The 22,733-nt window shown below is 33.3% G+C and overlaps 1 protein-coding gene across 2 annotated transcripts in view; it reads right to left on the reverse strand.

Moving 5' to 3' along the window:
* LOC149801489 (myosin-IIIa-like) overlaps positions 1–22,733 on the reverse strand; it is a 122,015-nt gene that overhangs the window by 25,776 nt on the left and 73,506 nt on the right. For both annotated transcript variants that reach the window (XM_089955655.1, XM_089955654.1), the window contains exons 18-25: positions 21,071–21,190; positions 19,926–20,011; positions 16,465–16,560; positions 15,364–15,455; positions 12,664–12,828; positions 10,885–11,030; positions 4,923–5,104; positions 3,327–3,416 (exon numbers count right to left, since the gene is read on the reverse strand). In XM_089955655.1, coding sequence (XP_089811781.1) covers positions 3,327–3,416; positions 4,923–5,104; positions 10,885–11,030; positions 12,664–12,828; positions 15,364–15,455; positions 16,465–16,560; positions 19,926–20,011; positions 21,071–21,190 — 977 coding nt within the window. The remainder of the gene's footprint in view (positions 1–3,326; positions 3,417–4,922; positions 5,105–10,884; positions 11,031–12,663; positions 12,829–15,363; positions 15,456–16,464; positions 16,561–19,925; positions 20,012–21,070; positions 21,191–22,733) is intronic.

Consider the following 22,733-nt stretch of genomic DNA (forward strand, 5'->3'; position numbering starts at 1 on the left):
ATTGACAGTTTGGGTAATTGGTCTTCACAATAAGAAATGTCATCTAGGAAATAGATTTTTTGGTGAGAAATTGACAGTTTGGGGAATTGGTCTTTGCAATTAGAAATGTCATCTAGGAAATAGATGTTTTGGTGAGAAATTGACAGTTTGGGGAATTGGTCTTCACAATAAGAAATGTCATCTAGGAAATAGATTTTTTGGTGAGAAATTGACAGTTTGGGTAATTGGTCTTCACAATAAGAAATGTCATCTAGGAAATAGATTTTTTGGTGAGAAATTGACAGTTTGGAGAACTGGTCTTCACAATAAGAAATGTCATCTAGGAAATAGATTTTTTGGTGAGAAATTGACAGTTTGGGGAATTGGTCTTCGCAATTAGAAATGTCATCTAGGAAATAGATGTTTTGGTGAGAAATTGACAGTTTGGGGAATTGGTCTTCACAATAAGAAATGTCATCTAAGAAATAGATTTTTTGGTGAGAAATTGACAGTTTGGGTAATTGGTCTTCACAATAAGAAATGTCATCTAGGAAATAGATTTTTTGGTGAGAAATTGACAGTTTGGGTAAAAGAAAGTAGTTATGTTACTGCTTTCATGCTCACCATGACGAGTTCTTTAAGTCTGCATGTTGCATCATATGAGTTACAACACAACCCTTCCAGAGGAGTTTTAATTCCAAATGGTCCCATGTGACTCAGGCATTGACATGAGCTTTTATTCTTTTCAATTCTGTACATAGTTTTTTCCATTCTGTACATAGCTGTTCCATTCTGTACATAGTTTTTTCAATTCTGTATGTAGTAGTTTTTAATTCTATACATAGTTTTTTCAATTCTGAATGTAGTTTTTTTAATTCTGACTGTAGTTAATTTCTCAATTCTGTAAATAGTTTTTTCAGTTCTATACATATTTTCAATTCTGAATGTAGTATTTTCATTTCTGTATCTAGTTCTTCAATTCTGTGCATAATTTTTAATTCTGTACGTAGTTTTTTCAATTCTAAACATAGTTTTCCAATTCTAAATTTTTCTTTTGAAAATGATTGATATATATGATAGTCCCACTGTGATTACCAAATAAAACCTAACAAGAAAAACAAAAAAGCAACATGTTTATTTTCTTTCAGATTATAAATAACAGATTTCAATCATAACATCATATTGAAATGACATTCATATAAACAAAAGTAAACTGATAATCAAATGGAGAAAAGAAGACACTTTTTGCTGACTAGGAAGCACTAAACAGCTTTGTATAACTGACCAGGGAGTACATCTTGATTGAACAGACATCCATACTTTATCTCAAATTTTGTCCCTCATTATTTAAAGTTATGAAAAGAATGCATGATTTTTATGTAGTATGCACAAGGGGGCAATTCCATTACAGATACAAATTTCTGCAGGTCAGTTTTAAGATAAGTTTTGGCCTACAATGTACATGAGTGGCTGCCCTTTTTCTTCTAGTTTTACCTACATTGTTGCAGTGAGTGATTCTGTGGAAAACTGAGATGTTCATGATTCGTTTTTCTTTTTGCTACAGTAATATCTGGGCTGCAAGTGTCACTACCCTATATATAAAATATCTCTAATTTGAATCAGTACAGACTCTATGGGGCAAAGATCAAGAACTGTTTTGAAGGATTTGTACATAATGCAGCAGGGGTTGGTATTGCCTGAAATAATCACTGAATGATCTTTTACTGACTTGGTTTCTCCATTCTCAGACAGGCTTGAAATGTTGAAAGTTAAAAAGAGTTCAAATTTACAGCAGGTGGCCTCAAAGATGACAGGATCCATCCTCAGCCCTAGTGATAGCTGAACAAAGCGTAGTGCTAGAAAAAATCTATTATACACTGATCTGTAATCACTTAAATGCAGACCTGCCAACACTAAAAAACTCAAAATCAGGAATTTGCCCCCAAATCACCATTAAAAATCAGGAGGCAGGGTAAAAAATTCAGGAGGTACAAGACTTGGGTGTACATATCATGATAAAGATGTCTACTTTTGTTATTTGAGTCCACTGTATGTTGCAGATTTGCATTTCTGCAAAAGTTCATCATTTATTTGTCCTTGGGTGACAAATTTGCTAAGAAGAATAGCTTCCAGAGTTGCTGACAGGCTGGCTCTTTGGCTGGTTCTGTTTTTTCTGACAAATGAGAATGCTTTCTCAGCACTGCTGTTGCTGTGTGGTATTGAAAGTATTGATAGCATTACTCTCTCGAAGGTTGGAAACAAGAGTTGGCCAGATCCATTATTTTCTTTCCTGAGAGCAACCCACTAAAGGATGACTTACTTATTCATGCAAGCAATAAACAATCTATAATATCACTTAAGGACCTGACCTTTCTCTCTGACCGAATGGAAGGAATCATTCTGATGATCTGCACAGAGTTTCAGCATTACCAAATCTACATTTCTGACGCAGAATTGAATGTGGAAAGTGCCGATCATCAGTGGCAGAATGCATGATAGGCCTCACGAGCTGATGGACAAATGAAAGCAAAACTGCTTCTCCAAATCACTCCTATATTTCTGATCCCATTTCTTTTTCTTGGCTGGTGAAAAGTCATCAGTTACATTCTTTTCTTCTTTTTTTCACTTTTGAAACTTATCCATTTTGATGCGGAGATTTGCTGATGAGGTCAGACAAAGAGAACCACACTGTGAGACAGTTTCTTTGTATTGGCAGATGAAACCAGAAATCGAGACGGATTTGGTCAAGTATTAAGAAATATACTAGACACAGAAAAACCAGAAATAGAAACAGGGAAATGGAAAATTGTTTTCTGTAAACAAAAATATGTTTTTTTTTCCCTCTGGAAAATTGAAGAATCAAGAGATAGGTCCATAAATTGGGATTCTCCTGATCTTTTCATTAAGGTTGGCAGGTCAGTGAATGATATAAAAATCTATTACACACCAATCTGTACTCACTTCAATCACAGAAAAACATCTATTCCAAGCTGATCTGTACTCACCTGAATGACAGAACAAATCTATTCCAAGCTGACCTGTACTTGCCTGAATGACAGAACAAATCTATTCCAAGCTGAACTGTACTCACTTGAATGACAGAACAAATCTATTCCAAGCTGATCTGTACTCACTTGAATGACAGAACAAATCTACTCAAAGCTGATCTGTACTCACTTGAATGACAGAACAAATCTATTCAAAGCTGATCTGTACTTGCCTGAATCACAGAACAAATCTATTCCAAGCTGATCTGTACTCACCTGAATGACTGAAAAAAATCCATTGCATGCTGATCTGTACTCACTTGAATGACAGAACAAATCTATTCCAAGATGTATACTCACTTGAAAGACAACGTATAACCAAATCTGCTTTCACTAACTCTAATCAAGAAGCAGCCAACTTCTTTTCTTTTCAGCAAATTCTCAGAATCCCTGAAAGAAAGTAATTAAATAATTCTTGAATAAGTATGAACTCATAATGGAAAACTGAAAATACACTTTGTCTAACGTAACGAGTCCAAACAAAATCCCTGATTACACTGACATCGCTGTAGGATCCAAAGAAAGTGGGTGTTAAAAATAACATATCAGAAGTGGTCTTCAATCCAGAATGGTCTCTTACAATCTCTTAACTGAGGCTCACAAGAAGATGCCTGAACAACCATTATATAGTGTTTTATTTGCAGTTTCAATTTTTACCATCATTATGAACAGGTGATAAGAATGTGTGATAACTGATTGGTTTGGTTTTGTGTCATTACAGATTTTGGTCATCTTACAGTAATCTATCATTTGCCATGTGAAAACATTAACACAGCAACTTAACTCTTTTGTGGCCACATAATGCCAACATAATAACTGATGAAACAATACAGGATTCATTTGCCATGTGAAAACATTAACACAGCAACTTAACTCTTTTGTGGCCACATTATGCCACTGTAATAACTGCTGAAATGAGTATGTTATTGTAATAACTGCTGAAATGAGTGTGCCATTGTAATAACTGCTGAAATGAGTATGCCATTGTAATAACTGCTGAAATGAATGTCCTAGTAATGAAATATTCTAATGAATTCAAGTTCGAGTCCTGATGAAAAATCCAAAATGGAAGGCGATGACATATACAGTAGTCAGTATGGTGCTGTAGTGTCTACAGTTTTTTGTTATTCCACAGACAATAATATTCCGGTGTTTGAATTTCCAAATAAAATTTAAAGAAATGTCTTTGTTTCAAGAATTTTGTATGAGCACTCAAATATTTCCAGGAAGAAGAATTAATTGGAATAAAAATTAAAATACAACTCCAAACAAACACCTTATGTCCCAGTGTTTAGAAGCCCGACTGAGATTATTTCTCTACAGACAAAGGTTATACAGACAAATAATGTGCAAAACAGATACCTATATGAGGGTCACCTGATCACATTCCAGAATGGTATAGAAACTATTTAAATGTCTAAGATCACATATTCCAGTACAGCCTCGATTTCACTATTATCATTCACACATTAAAACTGAATTTAAAAAAAAGTTGTTGTTTACTTGTATCTCAATCAAGGTCAGGAACTAGGTCATCAAAAGATACAAAGTTCAGTGTTAGGATTAGACAGTCAGGTCAAACTAACTTCTGGAAAATATCAAACTCCTAGTAAACAAAATTACATTACTCTGACTTGTAATGAAATTAAAAATAAAAGATTTTAAAGCTTACAAACAATTAAATTAAATCAAATATAAATTAAATCAAATACATATAACATAAACATTTAAAATTTTGATTCACTTTATTGGCATTAAATCTTTGCAAAGTACTGAAAAAATGTTTGTGACCCTCCACTGTACCATTTACTTAAATATCAATATTTTTTTAATGCAATTTTCATAAATAACTTCAGAAAAAATTATTATGTTAACTTTGTAAGTAAGTTATGATACCGTCTTGTGATGACGCCATGAAACCATTCAGCTATAAAATTTTCTCTTTGGGGATCATAAACTTGATGTGACTGTGTCTCTTTAAACCACTGGACTGCAGCATCCTTGTCATGGACATGAGTTGTAGATGGCACAGGGACAAACTCATCTTCACTGTATTCTGAGTCAGAACTGCCGTCAGCCTGAAAACAGAAATAGATCTCAGCTTAAGCAAATGTGGCACATACCATTTCCTGAACCTTACTGGCCAAGTATGATATAAGATTACTGGGTTATAACCTTGCCAAATCCATGTAAATGTAATTTTATACATTTCATATTGTTTTTCTATGAGCACAAAAGAAATTTCTACCAAAAAATATTTTATTGTTAGATAAGTTTCTCCAAGAATTAAACTATGCTTCCTCTCAAATTGAGCTAGGTGGATACCTTTATACTGGATAATGTTTATGCTGGAGTGAAACATCAAAAGGGGATGCTCACATTTGCAGGAAGGTGTCGGATGACTTGACAGTAACATGATCGGTTATGTATGCTCAGAGAAACACTATTTATGATAAAACTTTCCTTTCTCCATGAAATAAATTTAGCAGAATAAATAATAGGTGTAGAAATTGCATAAGCATCTAACCTCTACCATGGTTACTCATAAGATATATGACTGGAGTCGGTATGTGAAAGATAAAACCATTCCTTTTATGCTAGGCAGCATAAATGAGGATCATGCAACCTGTGATATCAGTGTAAAGGTAACCAGAAAATGAACTGCCGTCTTTACCAAAGAAAGGTATTTGGCATATTCAGCAAAATTTAAGCCCAATGCCCATGAAAAGTTTGTGCCAGCAGTCACAATAGTTTTAGTTTTCTGCAAAACTAGATCATGAAGATAACAGCTTTTGAACATCAACAGCATACACCAGTCAAGAGCCTCAGTGATGTGGATTAAAATGTTCCATCTGAAGTCTTACTGAGATGGCTTGAATTTCATTAGCAGAAATCTTCACAAAGCATGTCTGATTACTGAAACGTCAGAGCAGATAACCAACTTGAGCCAAGACGCTTTAAGGAGACCAGAAATCAAACTTTTAATTTTACGTATGTAATTCTCTACAGATTTTAATTCGACTGTAATGTTTATAAATTAAATATCGTAAGCGGGTAGTGATTATATTGCATGGAAGATACCACGATTCCATAAATTGCAGAGTTTGTCCGAGATTTGATGAGACGACAGATCACGTGGTCCCATGATGCAATACTAGCCAGTCCTCAAATATAAACATAAACATGGCAAGCGAGACAGACAGAAGGAGACCAGATTTGGGTTGCACATTCAAAAGTTGAATCTGCTGTCTGATATAGTAGTTTATGTACTGTACTGGTCAGTGCTCAAAGAATTTTTTTTTTAGGCACAGGCGTCAGGCTGGTGACTTAAATAAACTCAAGCCCTGACTGCAATTCCACAAGCCCCGACAGTTCATACCTGTACACTCTCAAGCCAGGAGAAAAATCTCCCAATTTTTGGGGTATTTCCTCATCTACCTCATGATCTCGTAAAATCTCCCAAATTTTCGCCAAGAAGTCCCAATTATTACATCATGTATGTCAATTTTCATTTCTCAGAAGATAAAAAAAAAAAACCAAACATAAATAGACATAACGTGTGCAATCCACAGATGCCATATTCTATTTTATCACTTGTAAATATTGTAATGATGAAATCAGTGCCAGATTTAGGCATAAGCTAAACAAGCTACAGCTTAGGGCCTCAAGTCTGAACTCACAGTCTGAAGGGGCCTCTCAATTTTATTTTATACCAACTAGGGCCTCTACAGCTTCCCATAGCTCAGGGCCTCGCTATGTCTAAACTGCCACACTGCAGACATTGTAGCAATATGACTGAAAAATTGTTAAAGCTACGTTAAAAATCCAAATCACACACATGCGTCTAAATCTGGCACTGGACAAAATAATTAATACCACACGACAGTTTTTTTTCTTCTTCAGTAAACAGAATGTTAAGACTAAGCATTATTCAAGTAAATTTCAGATGTTTTTAAACAACTACAACAGTACTATAGTATAAAAAAAAGTAAAAGAATAAAATTGTCAGCAATTAGCTTAAATGAATGATCACTGTGAATGCTGTGAAATTTTCTCTGCAAACAAAATCGCATCTCCATTTCCGCCAAAGAAACTCGGCCAGTTAATGCCTGACATTCCTATACCATATATGGAAAGTTTAATTTCCATGATTAAATTAAAAGGGATAAAACAAAATATACCATGCTGTATATGTGCCCCTAAAGAACTAATTCAGAATAAATATTTTATTCATTAAACAGTGTCACTTGCATTAAGACTTAAACCTAAGAAAATAAGGTGGGGCATAAAATGTGGGAAAAACAGTTGCCACATGTACGGTAACTTGTGACTGCAGATTTGAACTGTTAAAATGAAGTCCTAGGCATCGTAAGTTACAACAAAATAGGCATCATTTATTTTGCAATCAATTGCTGGTGCTTACATACACACACTGTCAAACATGGTTTCTTTGAAGTATGTCTAAGGCAGTCCTTTTCACAAGATAATGCAAGGATAAGGACTAACTGTTAATCAGTCACACTGGTTTTATTGTTTGCATACTTAAATCAAAATTTTAGCTATTTTGCAGTTTAGCCAGAGTTGACCAGAATATGAAAAAGGGGCTTGTCCTGGGGGAATAATAAGGCATATCACAGGGAGAAATGGCATGTCCCATGGGCACTCGCACATTGGAGAAAGGGGGTGGAGTCAATAGTCTCCTCCCCCCAATTTCTATTGTCAGTTAATGTGAAACTTTGACCTCTTTTCTTTTAAATGCTGCTGTTTAAACTGCCCAAGGGATATTTTTACATCATTTCCAATCATTACAGATTACCATTTATACATACTACTTGTAACAGGCATAGAATGAAATTTTTTTTTTAAGTTTAATTTTTTTTAAAGATTACCGTATTATTTAAATATATTACAGCATTAAATCATATTTCTTTTCATTTTTTGATATTGCTACTTATTGTGCATGGCTTAATATAACAATGTTTATCTATCCATCTATCTATCTATCTACTATCTATCTATCTGCATACATACATACATAAATATATACATATGATTACAAAATTTAAATTATATTAGTTCATGGAAGTTCATGATCACAATAAATAATTGGCTACCAAATGAAGCGAATTTTGTTGTTGTTGTTGTTGTAGGGTTTAATGCCATTTTTCAGCACATGATAGGCTATATATGGCGGCCAGTATTAATGGTGGAGGAAGAACCCAGGAAAACCCCGGAAAGAACCACTGACCCACGAGAAGCTACTGGCAAGCTTTCTCACATACCCACATTAGCCAAATCTGAGACTCGAAAACCATGCAGACAGAGGTGAGATGGCAGTGATCTGTAATGGAAAGCGCTTTAGACCACTCGGCCACTCTGGGCCCCCGAAGTGAATTTTCTATCAGTTAGATTAATGGTAAACACGCTGTGAATTTTACAATAAAACGACACAGCAGATCTTCCTAGATTGTGTCTAAAAACATAAATTGTAAAAAAAATTATAGCAGAGCAATGTCCGAAAACTTACAAGGCATTTAAATATTATATTTCAACAAAAAAAACCAGTGTCCGAAAAACAAACGGTGTCCGAAAACATAAGGTAAATACAGTACTGAATATTGTGTTTTCTCAAAACATGACAGGTTTAGAATTGTATTTTTAGCAAAGCTTCCATTTGATTAAAATCAGATCTCAATTTCACCTAGGACAGTGGTGATTTGATTTAGACTGTGCTGTGTTAAGGCATGTATGTCAACATCTTAAAAATACATTTACTCATTTCACCAGCGTGATCAAAGTTTCCTCAGGCAAGCTTGTTATATTTAAAAAAAGAAAGGCATTTTGTTTTCCTACATTATAATACTGAATGTATTTTCATCATGTGGTACCAATAAAAAGCTTTGCCACTCATTAAAATATATAATATTTTTGCACCACACAATGAAGTATATCCAGTATTAACCCTATACCTCATAGTGTCTGTTACTGCATACTAGGCTGTCAGTAAACATGTGGCAAAGTCATACAGTGCAGTATGCCATAAATAGAACATCTGTTACCTAGTGACTATGCAAAAAGGCCTGCCTGTAAAATTAATAGTAATGTAGTGCATGTTAAGTTCAATCTAAATCTTAACCATTTTACTTATGTTTTATATATATATATATATATATATATATATATATATATATATATATATATATATATATATATATATATATATATATATACATATATATATGTGTGTGTGTTTCCCTTTACCCTCATTTGGGCTTCAGAGACCCCCAAATTTTTAATCTGACCCCCAGTTCTGATACCAAAGTTAGTTTTTTACTCAGCCTGACCCCCAGTTTTGACACCAAGGAGAGTTTTGACTCTCAGTCTTGCACCCTTAGGGTATATATATATATATGTCCTCTATTGGAGGCTTAAGAGAAAAATCTGATCATTATAATTATAATTAACTATTTCTCAAGGAAGAATTTTCGAGTTGCTATAAAATCTTGAGAGAATTCATTCATCAAGTCAGTGAAGTTGTGTGACCAACCATAGTGGATATTTCTCAACCTCTAAATATACTGATTTGTTGCCATGTGTGTATCACTAAATCATCCAAATCTGATAAATTATCAAAAATCAGTGTAGCCTAAGTCAATACTGGAGCCTGAATTTGATCCATTAATGTTTTCATAGTCATAATTCTAATCATTCAGACTCACAAAGGTGCTGAACGAAATCTGCAGGTTCTATTTTTAGAATGGAGCATCTGACCTAATTACTTTAAACAGCTTATTAATGATTATATCTTAAACAGTAACCATGTGATGTGATATGATGGTAATTTACCCTGTAGTTTCTAATAGGGGGGTTTCTTGCCATAGGTATCAAAACACAAAACACACCTCCATGACGATGGTACATAGGCATCTAAATGCAAATCCCATGAAGGCACCAAGTAGTTCTTCCATCTGCATGCAGTAGAGGTGTCCAAAAGCACTTATATGAGGTAAAGGGTTAATGTAGGAAAAAAGAACAATTCCATGCTTTCACTCATCCACCCAAGTTAATTCAATTTCTTCAACAACTATTTGAAAGTGTAACAGTATGTTGCATGGTTGCTCACAATACCATGAAATACGTCAAGTAATGAAATTCCTTTTCTTTCATGTTTTCATTTCTTTGTTCTACCATGATCAAAGTATATTCCAAGTCCAAAATATTTTTGGTTTTAATGATCTTTTATGACCATGGTACATGAGCGTACCATGATTATTACCACTATAAATTTAAAAAACATTAATTCACATGTACACACCGTGAAATCTTGTGTAATTTTCTTGAATAATGAATTTTGGGAAAACAAAGTTGCGACTTCTTTCTTTCAGGAAAGCTATAAAAAATTAAGCATTAACCAAGTTTTTATGAAATAAACTGATAAATGTGTTCCCCATTTTGAATTAACTGCGAGTGAAGAACAGTATTATGGCAAGCACCAAACTGTAAATTATTGCAATTGTGTATTATTCATTTAGTTTAGACTGAGAGACTACCTCAACAAATTCAATCTAAAAAATCATGTATGGGCAACTGGTCGGCTGAGAGATGCAAACTTATAGGTCACCTGTAAGTGACTAGTCCATCTACAAGAATTTGAATGATTTAGAAACTACGAAATTGCAAGATAATTGTAATAATACGCCACCTACAAGAGACTTAAAGGTAAATTCCAAACAAACAATATCGGTGAATTTAATTTTATTATATTTAGGACTATTTCATAAAAATCATGTTAATGAAATATTTTCAAAATGTAAAGAATTAAATTTTCCAATATCTACAACAATGTAAAAATAATCACTTGTGTCCCTGAATCCACCAGTTTGTGAGTTGGTTTGAACTCCAAGTAATCCCTCACACTAGGCTGAGGAGAGATACGACCTGGAAAATATGGCACAGGAGGAGGTGCTCCAGCACTGGTCACACTGTCTGGTCGACCAAAGAAACCTATTAAATTTGAATCCAAACATAAGATATAAGTCATTTTGATTGAGGTTTTATTTCAGTTTGTATTCATGACTGTGAACCTGCCTACCAATCTGTCATTCTGCATTTTATATATACATATATATATATATATATATATATATATATATACATATACATACATACATACATACATATATATATATATATATATATATATATATATATATATATATATATATATATATATATATATATATATATCTGTTATTCTCCCTTTCTGTATTTTAATTAATTAATTAAACTAGGATTAATGCAGTGTTAAGATAATGGTTTGCAATTAAAGTGGGGGATTAATGGGGTGTTAAGATAAAAGTTTCAATTAAGGTGTAGAAATAATGGGGTGTGAAGATAGAGTTTCAATTAAGGTGTAGGATTAATGGCAGACCTGCCAACCCTGACGAGTCAGTCTCAGTAAGGCATTTGATTTTTTTTCGTAAGATTGACGAGTTTTCAGTAAGGTGTAACAAAATATCAATAACTGCTATTGTAAAGCTGAAAAACATATTAAAAGTTTGAAACATCAATGATAAACATTATGTTCAACTGAAAAGTTTGCAAAGTATGCACAGACTTTATTTACCACTAGTACAGTTGCACAAACTCTAGTTCCAAACCCTATGCAGCTCAATGGCTTGTTGCTATCTCTCAACCTGGCATAATTCTTGGAAATTCTTTTCCATTTCACATTATGATGGCAATCATACAGTATCTCCTGCCACAAGATATACTCAAACTGGCATGTGATGCCCAATAAACTTGCGTCTTTCTAGCCTTCATACACTAGAATCTGAATATTCCTTTTTATTCTTGTGTTGATTATTAATATTTTTCTAGAAGCTTATTTTCACTTTTGTCTTAAACATGCATAGCTTTCTGGATGCCATTTAAAAAAATTCCACAATCAAGAGTTTGATCATGCAGATGCTTCGCATAAACAAATAGGTGCAGTTTAAAGCATCTGGGGTGCTGCTGTAAAGTTAGTCTGGTTCCCTGACTAATTTCACTAATTCTAAGATGAAACCCAGATCCAAATAAAACATGGAGGAACCAATCATCTGGATTTTTCAGCAACAATCATTTTTGATAGTTTTTGCTAGTATACCATAGGTCCATATTTTTGGGGTAATTATTTTAAGACTTACTGCAAAATCATAAGAGTTGGCAGGTCTGTAATGGGGGTCTTATGACAATAGTTTAAACCATGGTGTAAAATTAATAGGGTTTTAAGATAATATTTTCAATTAAGGTGTAGGATTAATGGAGTGTTAAGATAACAGTTTGTTGGATAATGATGAGCATTCATTTTAATCAAGTATCTGAATTAATTTTTTTAAAGAGAGGGATACAACTGTTAAATAAGTAATCTTTCTTCTGTTTGTGCATGTCTGTGTGTGTGAGAGAAAGATAATGCTCAAGTACATTAATACCACCATTAGAAAAATTACCTTTGCACAGAGATATTCAAACAAGAAACAAATTATTACTCTATTTTGTAATACAACCACATTGTTTTTTTCTCAGCCATCACAAAAAACTATTAAAATTGATAATATGTACTGTACAGTGAGCTCAAAATAAATAAATTACTCACTTGCGGGTATATTCTTGTCATTCTGCAAGACCAACTGTTCCTTATTTCCAAGCTCTATGGACAAATTCTGAACTTGTTTTAGGAAAGCCTCAACCTGCGCTGCCTCCCTTCTGGCCAGTTCCCATCTCTTCTGGCAGCGACGTCGTGCCAAAAATCCTCGTACAACTAAAGTTAAGACAGAACGATTACTAAGAGCTACAGGTCAAATATTAAAATCTTCTCAAACCTACCAGTGACCCAGAGCTTCTGTGTCATGGTTTATCTGATATAAAGTAACTGAGACAAGTGGCCCAAATGGCCTATATTGTTCAAGTGACTTAATAATTTAACAGTTGTCCATTTCACTTTGGCTTATTTAGGATCGTAAGTACACAACCAATGTAAAACTAACTCCCAAACTTTACATCAAAATTTGGACTATTTTACTGAAGTCTGATAAAAAAAGATTATTTCCCCAACACAAACACATAATTAATAGTGAAGTACTGTGTTCATAATCAGTCATCTAAGATCTTTAAAAATGAAGTTTACAAATGAAGCTGCAATTTGTGGTCTATAATGTCACATGACTTTCACATAAATTAAAATTATATTTTAGCAGGCTTATTTTGTTACAGCCATGGGTTCATTTACTCCTGGCAATTAAATCTGAAGTGTTCAGGAGAAAAGCATACTGAAGTATTATTTTTATTGAAAACTAAAAATTCAAAAGGGAAATTTCGAATTTCCTTTACCATATTACTGAATATGTCAAATGCCATAAAATAATGCATACTGCTCATAATAATAAAAAATGTCAACTGTCTTAGGCACTTTACCATGGCAATACTAGTATCAGTCAAACTCTATTTCATCAAAAATATAACTTGCTTCCAAATATTCAAGAACATTTAATGTGCTCAAAATTTTAGAAATAATTTCTACAAATAAATAATTAATTTTTATATGGTTTTTACAAGAAATGCATTCTCACTGGAGCAAAAGTCAGTATCAGAAAGAAATAAAATAAACACTTACTTGCAAACAAATATATATAACTGTGCATAGAAATTCTGACTCTAAATTACAACACTGCACATATTTTATGCAAGCCTGATATAGTACATTTTCAATAATAATATTTCTATTTTATACCTTGTCTTAAGTAATAGATGACGCATCATTCAATTTAATTCCTAATGTATATTATTTCAAATTAAAAAAACATCTATGTGTATTGAAATCAATGCATCACGTAATCTAAAATTTACTTTTATTCATCTGGTCTACCTAATTTTTTGCAAGGGGAAGAACTCTGTATAAACCAAACCTATAAGGTGGCGCTCTACAGTTTCGTATTTTGCATAGGGTTAGGATTTTAAAGAAAAAGAATTTCTCCGGCTTTCCTCACTGGTTATACTGGCTATTTAAAAAAGACCTTGTATATCTAAGGTATAATTCAAAGAACCTTTAATTCCCTTTATTTTGGTGTATGATTGATGGGTGTACTATGGGTTATAGAGTATACAGCTTGGCCTTATATCAGATGTGCACCTTTCAAAAAAGTGCTAGCTCTACCTGGTCATTTTCACTTTCTGAACTTCAGAGGTAAACTGTATAAAAAAGAGCCGATAACTTTTTTAACATTTTATATATTTGGTAATTCATTCATTACACTTTCAGAAGCTGGTATTGTCTAGTCTGGCAAAATTCATTTTCCCTGTTTTAATAGCTGCTATGTATAGTGTACTTTAGACTAATTCAGGCTGATTTTTTAACACAAAGGAACAGTCATTTTAGTTAGCAGTGTGCTTAAATCATGTAAAATTTCCAAAAGTACAATATCCAAAGAAATATCATCCACATTACATTAATGCAGCATAGAGGTATGCCAACATTCTCTCCATTGTGCATGTTTTAAATGCGAACTACTTCACCTTACATACATCACTCTCTCAAAAGTATATATTAACTGGTGAGCACCCCCTAACTCTCAATAAATATCTTGGGTTACTTGCCCTGCTTTCCTATGAGAGAAGACAGGCATGTTATGGGTAAAGAAACTGTTTACATGTGATGTAAGAAAACTATTTTAACTGGAACAAATTTATTTAATATGCTCATATCTTGCACATAATGAAACTCAAAATATGGTCTCTAAAACGGAAATATGTTAAGCCAATCTGATGCAAGATAATCTCATTAATTTGCCCAAATCTTTGCTCATAATAAAACTTGTTATACATCTTGATGATTAAACGTCTATTTACAAAGTTTACTTAAAATTGGATAAACAACCAGTTTCTAGAGTGCAAGAACACCTCATTTATATTCATTGATCTCAGCCATTACTGAAGAATCTGAAGATATAAGCACAAGTTTGATTAACATTGCATCAGAATTATGAACTCTAGACTGGCAACAAGCTTAAGCGATCAAATGAAAGATCACCTCATTTATATGCACTGATTTCAGCCGTTATTGAAAAATGTGAAGATATAAGCACATATTCCAAGTTTGATTCTCACTCTCACTATCAAATTTGTCAAAAAGCCTGAATACAACGGCTAACATTTGCCAAGTCTGATCAAAATCAGATCAGAAATAAGGTGTAAACATACGTACAGATGTACAGATATAAAGACACAGTGATTACAAGATCAATCTTGACAATTATTTTAAATTACTCCAGAGGTTACTAGTATAAACTTTGCTTCTTACTCCTTTGTAGGTGAATAGCTGACTTTCCCATCTTTTCCAATATCTCTGAAAACTGGTCAAGGTGAAAGTATTTGAGGAACACTTTGGTTTTTCTGCAAATAATACCAGTAAAGAATCAATAGAGATGTGAGGCTGTGAAAATACATGGTTTTATCAAAATATCTGATAATCTAAGAAAACATGGAACTACAAGACACCATTTGAAGACTCAGATCTCTACACAGTAATTTGCATCAGAAACATAACATAAAAACAATTTTTGTGAGTGAGTTGTAATTTAATATATAAAAACAAACGTTACTGAGATTCATATACAAAAGTTTCCTGCTAGTGAAAATTACAAAGTTTTCTGGGAAATAACAAATCGCGGATTTAATGAGGAAGCAACATTTTGATTTTAAAAAATCACAATTTAGGCTGATGAAAATATACGTTTTGTTGAGTGTTTAAATCAATGCCAATTTTTGTGTCATCAACATATATGTCACGTTTACTAAAATTCAGGCATATTCAATCCAGCTCAAATATTATAAATTTGACCTTCTTGCTGATGGCTGGTTTTAATGGCACTTTTAACACACTATTGAATATATCATGGTAAGCAAATGATAGCTAGTTTCTCTTCCAAATGCACAATACAGGACACTACCTGGACTGGCCTGGGTGGGCATCAAACTCATTACCCTTTGATTACAAGTCTGACACTCTAACAACTGAGCTACTGTAGCTTACTTAAATTTACTTTGGTTCCAAAACAGCTGATGAGATAATCTGTCCGTTTTCCAAAGCTCAAAATATTACGTTCATATCCTGTTAGAAATAAAACTCACTGAAGGTTCGGAAGCAATTTTTAACTGAACATCCAAGAAAATTAAACAAAATGGCCACTGTCTGCATGTCAAGCCCACAATCAAAGAAAAGAAGCAAAACTATGCCTAAAAAAACTGATGAAATTGATGATGTTATCCCTGCTGAAGTCAGAAAGGTAACAGCTACATCTATGTTTGAAATGAGCAAAGCTCAGCAAATACTCTTCCAATCAATTTATGTGAAATTATGCTACCAATTTGAGAGATTAATATAATGAACACATATAATTACCCAACTTGCCATCCCTGAATTTTGGATGCCTGTAGAATCTTTACACAGTTTTCTCTGGTTCCTGGAAGACTGGGCTTGCATAAGATAACTTTGAATCTGTGTAAATAGAAAATATTAACTGAATACAGTTTTGAATTCATCTTGATGAATTACACAAATAAATACTGAGACACTGAGTGTAAATATTAAGATGCTGAATAACTTTATGTACTGTGCCCACTGACAACTAGATACTTATACTTTTTTTTCTAAAGGCAGCTCATCACTACTTCTGCTGCACTCTTTTTTTTGCAAATCTTTTTTCAAAAATAAGTACATTTTTTATTTTTTTCAAATTCAGGAAAATAACTATATTATCAAAGAATTCCACAGAATGCCATGTCTTACCTGCTCTGCCATGGCATTATTAAAAATCTTGCAAAATATCATGAGCAAGAAAAGTAGGTCTGTATCACCAACTCTTACCTGTGTTGAGTTGTACCCTCCTAGATGAACACATGTAGATATACCGGTGTCAAAGAAACCAAGTCAAAAGCAAATATTTAATGTAATCAATAAAGCTTGAAAGTAGGTCATTTGCATGTAGTGATGAATATCCCAAAACTGAATCAAATTTCAAGACTAAGTGCATTCAACAGTCAAAAAACCGAGTTAAATTCAAATGTACTTAATGTAATCATTGGAGTGCAAAAAATACTAATCAATGGAGGAAGGAAAGTAGGTCAATATTACCTATTCCTGACTGTGGAATAGTATCCTCCAAGATACAGTCATTAAGTGAAATAACTATTCATACACATGTACCAGAGAATGATTTTGATCCTTTTGAGACAAAAAGGGCAATGACATTAGAAAGTGACCCATATTACCTGTTTATACTTCACTGGTGAGACAAAAATTAATTATATAATTTCTCTTAAGGGTGCAATAACATTTTACCTCCCTCCTGCCAAAACCTTTCTTAAAATCTTAATTTCACTAACTGTAGAATTCAATTTTTCATCTGAATCTAGAATTTCATTTTTCATTTGAATTGTTATACAACTAAATTCCAAAATGAAACTATTAATACACTAGTCAGTCAATTAACTTTTGTATACCTGCAAAATAATTCCATCAAATCAGATTGCCTCTTAGTTCATCTCACTCTTTAATGGTAATCTTATTAGAAATGGAATTAAATATGATATAAAAGTGTAAAATCTGAATATTTTTTTTTATTGTAATCTTTAAATTTTTAAACTACATGTAAATTATGAGAAATGAATAGGAATGGAATAGCAGGCAAGGTATCTCTACAAAGAATCATTACTACTACAAAACTGATTTGTGTTTGCAAATCAAGTATGCCCCCAATGCAGGCAAAAATATATTCAAGTCCAAAGAGTTCAAAAATTTATTTAAAATGGGCCAACTGACTGAACTGCTGAAAATCTAAACAAGGTATATGCGTATATTCATGCAAATGTCACAATTTATATCAACTGGTTTCTCAGCAAAGATGCTATCAAGATTTTTGCCTTATTATTCTGTGTAGGTACTAAAAGTACATGCCTGAAATTGGACCTTACTGACCAATTGGTCACTATGATCTTACTTTTTGGTTAATGTATGCAGTTTAGAATTAAATTTACAGTGTAGAAACCTCTTTTTTCATATCAACTTGCCATGACCTTGACCTATGACCTTTAGAGCCAAAAATCAATAGATCATATTCTTACCCTAAGTGCAAACCATTCACAAAGTTTGATAAAGGAACAAACACAAGAACAAAAGGTATTATGTCAAACTATTTTCTTTGAGTGATAAAGACTTTTACCTTTGACTCCAGAATCAAGATACTTCTTTCTTACTCGAACTCTAAACCTTCCATAAACTTTGGTGTATGGTAATGGCCTCAACCTTTTTACCTTTAGACTCCAAAACAAAATGTTGTGAAATCCATAGAATACTTAGGTTAAGAGACAGGGTCAAGAACTTTTGTATTTAAATTTTCAGCCAGAATGACATTAACCTGATTCCAAGATTAACTGGTTCCTTCCTTATTCTATGTGCAAGCCATATACAAAGTCAGATCTAAGGTGTTGAACTAAAGTTACTGTCAATGAAACCTCTTTTTCTGTCATAGTGACCTGATTCTTTGCAATTTGGACCCCAAAATCAACTGACTATTTTACTATCCCATGTGCAAGATATCCACAAAGTTTTGTAAAGGCAAATGGTGTGATACAAAAGTTATTGTGTGGAAACCACATAAGTATCAGAAAAAAAGATATGTCGAGACCAACCAATGGTCAAGGTTATAACAATTAATACTCTACCTTTTGGCTGGCACATGAAAATAAAAAATTGTTTTAGTGGCATGAGGCTCTAATCAGGATATCTATGCATGCATGCAAACTCTGATTAAATTTCATTTGCATATGACACGTGATTTTTGCACCACTGTGCTAAGTTAGCAAAAAGGAAAAATTGTTTTAGTAGCCAGATATTCTTATCCAGTTATGATCAAAAATTTTGATCATTTATTTCATCTGTCTACATCAAAAATTTAGATCATTTATTTCATCTGTCTACATCCAAAATTTAGATCATTTATTTCACCTGTCTACATCAAAAATTTAGATCATTTATTTCACCTGTCTACATCAAAAATTAAGATCATCTATTTCATCTGTCTATATAAAAAATTTAGATCATTTATTTCACCTGTCTACATAAAAAATTTTGATCATCTATTTCATCTGTCTACATCAACTATGTAGATCATTTATTTCATCTGTCTACATCAACTATGCAGATCATTTATTTCATGTCTACATCAAAAATGTTGATCATTTATTTCATCTGTATACATCCAAAATTTAGATCATTTATTTCACCTGTCTACATCAAAAATTTAGATCATCTATTTCATCTGTCTACATCAAAAATGTAGATCATATATTTCACCTGTCTACATCCAAAAAATTTTGATCATTTTATTTCATGTCTACATCAAAAATGTAGATCATTTATTTCATTTGTCTACATCAGCTATGTAGATCATTCATTTCATTTGTCTACATCAAAAATGTAGATTATTTTATTTCATCTGTCGACATCAACTATGTAAATCATTTATTTCATCTGTCTATATCAACTATGTAGATCATTTTATTTCATCTGTCTACATCAACTATGAAGATCATTTTATTTTATCTGTCTACATCAACTATGTAGAGCATTTATTTCATCTGTCTACATCAAAAATGTAGATCATTTATTTGTCTACATAAAAAATGTAGATCATTTTATTTCATCTGTCAACATCAACTAGTTTTTGTGCAATGCCGCTAACAAGTTTCCAGGGACAGACATGGAGTTGAACAAATTGGTAAAAAAAAACAGGACAAAATTAAGATGTCTTGAGTATTGAGAAAGTTTCACATTCCTTGTTAAAATAAAGAGCTTGTGCTTACTTGCTGACAAATTCTTCAAAGCCTGGTCGTACCGCAAAACCCTCTCTTCTGATCTTTGTTGTTTCCAACATCCCAGTGTAAAGAAGCTGAAGTTGAAATAAAACGACATCCAAGATTTAAATGACAAACTGTGATACATATAACATGAAATGCAATGTCTCCCATGAAATTGGTGTCTCCCAAGAAACAGGTGTCTCTCATGTAATGTGGTGTCTCCCATGAAAAGTGCTGTCTCCCATGAAATGTGCTGTCTCCTCTGCAGAGTCCATGCCAAGAAAGCACTTGACATGATCTGTCATTAAAGCTCCTTGCAAAAATAACACCACTGTGACACAGCCATTACTGGTGTGGACTTACTGTGACACAGCCATAGGTGTGGACTTACTGTGACACAGCCATTACTGGTGTGGACTTACTGTGACACAGCCATAGGTGTGGACTTACTGTGACACAGCCATTACTGGTGTGGACTTACTGTGAAGCCATTTATTTTAATGGATCCTATTTTTAATAGTAATGCAAAAATAACACCACTGTGACACAGCCATCACTGGTGTGGACTTACTGTGAAGCCATTCATTTTAATGGATCTTATTTTTAATAGTAATGCAAAAATGACAGTGCTCGAATTATTGGACGTCGCTCTGGAGGAGAACGGGTACCATTTAGGTCACTCCTGATAAACTGACAATGACTGCTTGCAAAAATACTGAAGGATTTAACTGCTTTATATATAAAAAAGAGTCCAACAATATAAAAATAAAGCAAAAATGTATGGTTTTCATGCACTCTTTTATGCTACTCTTACTTCAAAAGCCCAAGTAAGGATTTTTGTAACCCATTGTTTCTAAATGACCCAACTTTCTGACCTTGTAGGGACCATTTGGCCCCATTTTTTTCCTCTTTCTGGAATGAACACCGCAAGCAAACAAAACTTTGGGACAAACTACGCATTAATTTTGTGCCAGAGAAAAAGATGGCTAGATGGACAGTGTATAAAATTATAATAAGTCAAAGAAAAAGTCTGAATTAAATGCGCACATATTGACTGCACTGTAACAGGGCTGGCTCAACTACTTCCTCATCAAAGCACCCCAAATTTGTAGAAAGATAGAAAACACTAAAAAGATTTGTCTTTCAATTACCTGTTCCCTGATGTATTTTTCATCAAAATTTCCTGGTGATTTCAGATGGTTTGGCTTCAGACAACGTACAAATATTGGTGATGCAGAGGTCATCCTCTCCATCAAAATTTGAAGAGAATTCTGCAGAAGAAAAAAATGGTATCATTATTGAGGGATAAAACCACAGTCACAAATGATGCAATCCCCATTTCAAAACATTTCAATTTTCTACAACTTACGCTGTTTTTTTGGCCTTTTATTTAAAGCAGATGATGAAACAAACATTTATCTGATAATAAGCCCCACCCCTCACTTCATTTTAAAATTCTTTGGCAAATGTTTACCAAAGGTATCAGTATCTAATAATAAGCCCAAATGAAACACTTGATGAATTGAGGAGGCTGACACCCATGGTCTTGTCTTGAAAGTTATGTTGTAATGACGATGTTGGGAATTATTTGTCAACAATGCTGTAAATAATTGATTATCCAAACCCTGAATGTCCAAATTTCAGATTCATCCAAAGGCATACAAACACCACAGCCTCCAAATATTTCTCCAACAGACTGGATTATCATATCCTAAGAAAGTCCCATATAATCTAGTTTCTACTGTACATAATCTTTTTTATAATGTTACATATTACCATCTCACTTATGGCCAACAAATTGCTCATATGAGACTTCCCTGACAAATTTCATTTCTGTGAAATAGAACCAAAGTCACTTACTACCATAAACAAGCTCAAAACTTACATAAAAATATCTTTGCACACTAACTGCCTGTATTACGATGCAAATGAACTCCACAACTTTCTTTGCAAAAACCACTTTCTTCTTTTAGTCAATGACTTCTATAAACTCTATATACAATTCTTCTTCAACCTGAGTGCAAGCTATCAACCAAGTCTGGTAAATGTAGGCAGAAGACAACTAGTTACAGACAGATGATTCGAGAGATGGACAATATGGTGGGCATATAAAAAATGTTTTTAATGTACTTTAGATGCAAAGAAAATATGGCATAAAAGTTTCACTAAATTACTTGTGCAAACCAATTCTAGAGTAATACTTTTTCAATAATATTAGCTTACCCAGTCATAACTAATACAATATTGGAGTACATCCACTATCTCACAAGTCCATCCCTTAGCCAAAGAAAGATGTTCACCACATCTTTTAGCAACAAAGTGCAGTCATCTGCTTGCCATGGTAGGTGTCAGGCAAAAGTGGTCTCCCCTTCAAATGACTGGCATCAAATTCTGTCCATTATCAATTACTAATGAAATGGATGTGCATGATGTTTTCTGAACATACTTGTGGGGAAATGGTCTTAAGAAGGTGCACATGTACTGTGACTGGAAAAATATTATCAAGGAAACACATTATCTCATCACATTATGTTATAAGAATCAGTAAATGGAGGAGGCTGTTACATCCCTTAGACCAGAAGAGTTACATCCCTTTAACCAGGAGTTAGCCCCATCTCCCGCTAATTTTATTAAGTTTGTTTCATGCTGTCCCCATTGTACTGCACAGTTAATAAAAGACTGTGATCATTTGTTACAAAAATAAGCATTTTATTCTTTATTTAGGGAAAAATTCTAGCTGGCTGCATTAGTGGCTCGTGATCACCACTCCTTATTGTGACTGACTGAGTATGAACGGAAACTTAAAGAGACTGA

Source organism: Sinohyriopsis cumingii, chromosome 4 (assembly GCF_028554795.1).
Source record: "Sinohyriopsis cumingii isolate HCF-2022 chromosome 4, ASM2855479v2, whole genome shotgun sequence".
NCBI classification, from domain to species: domain Eukaryota; kingdom Metazoa; phylum Mollusca; class Bivalvia; order Unionida; family Unionidae; genus Sinohyriopsis; species Sinohyriopsis cumingii.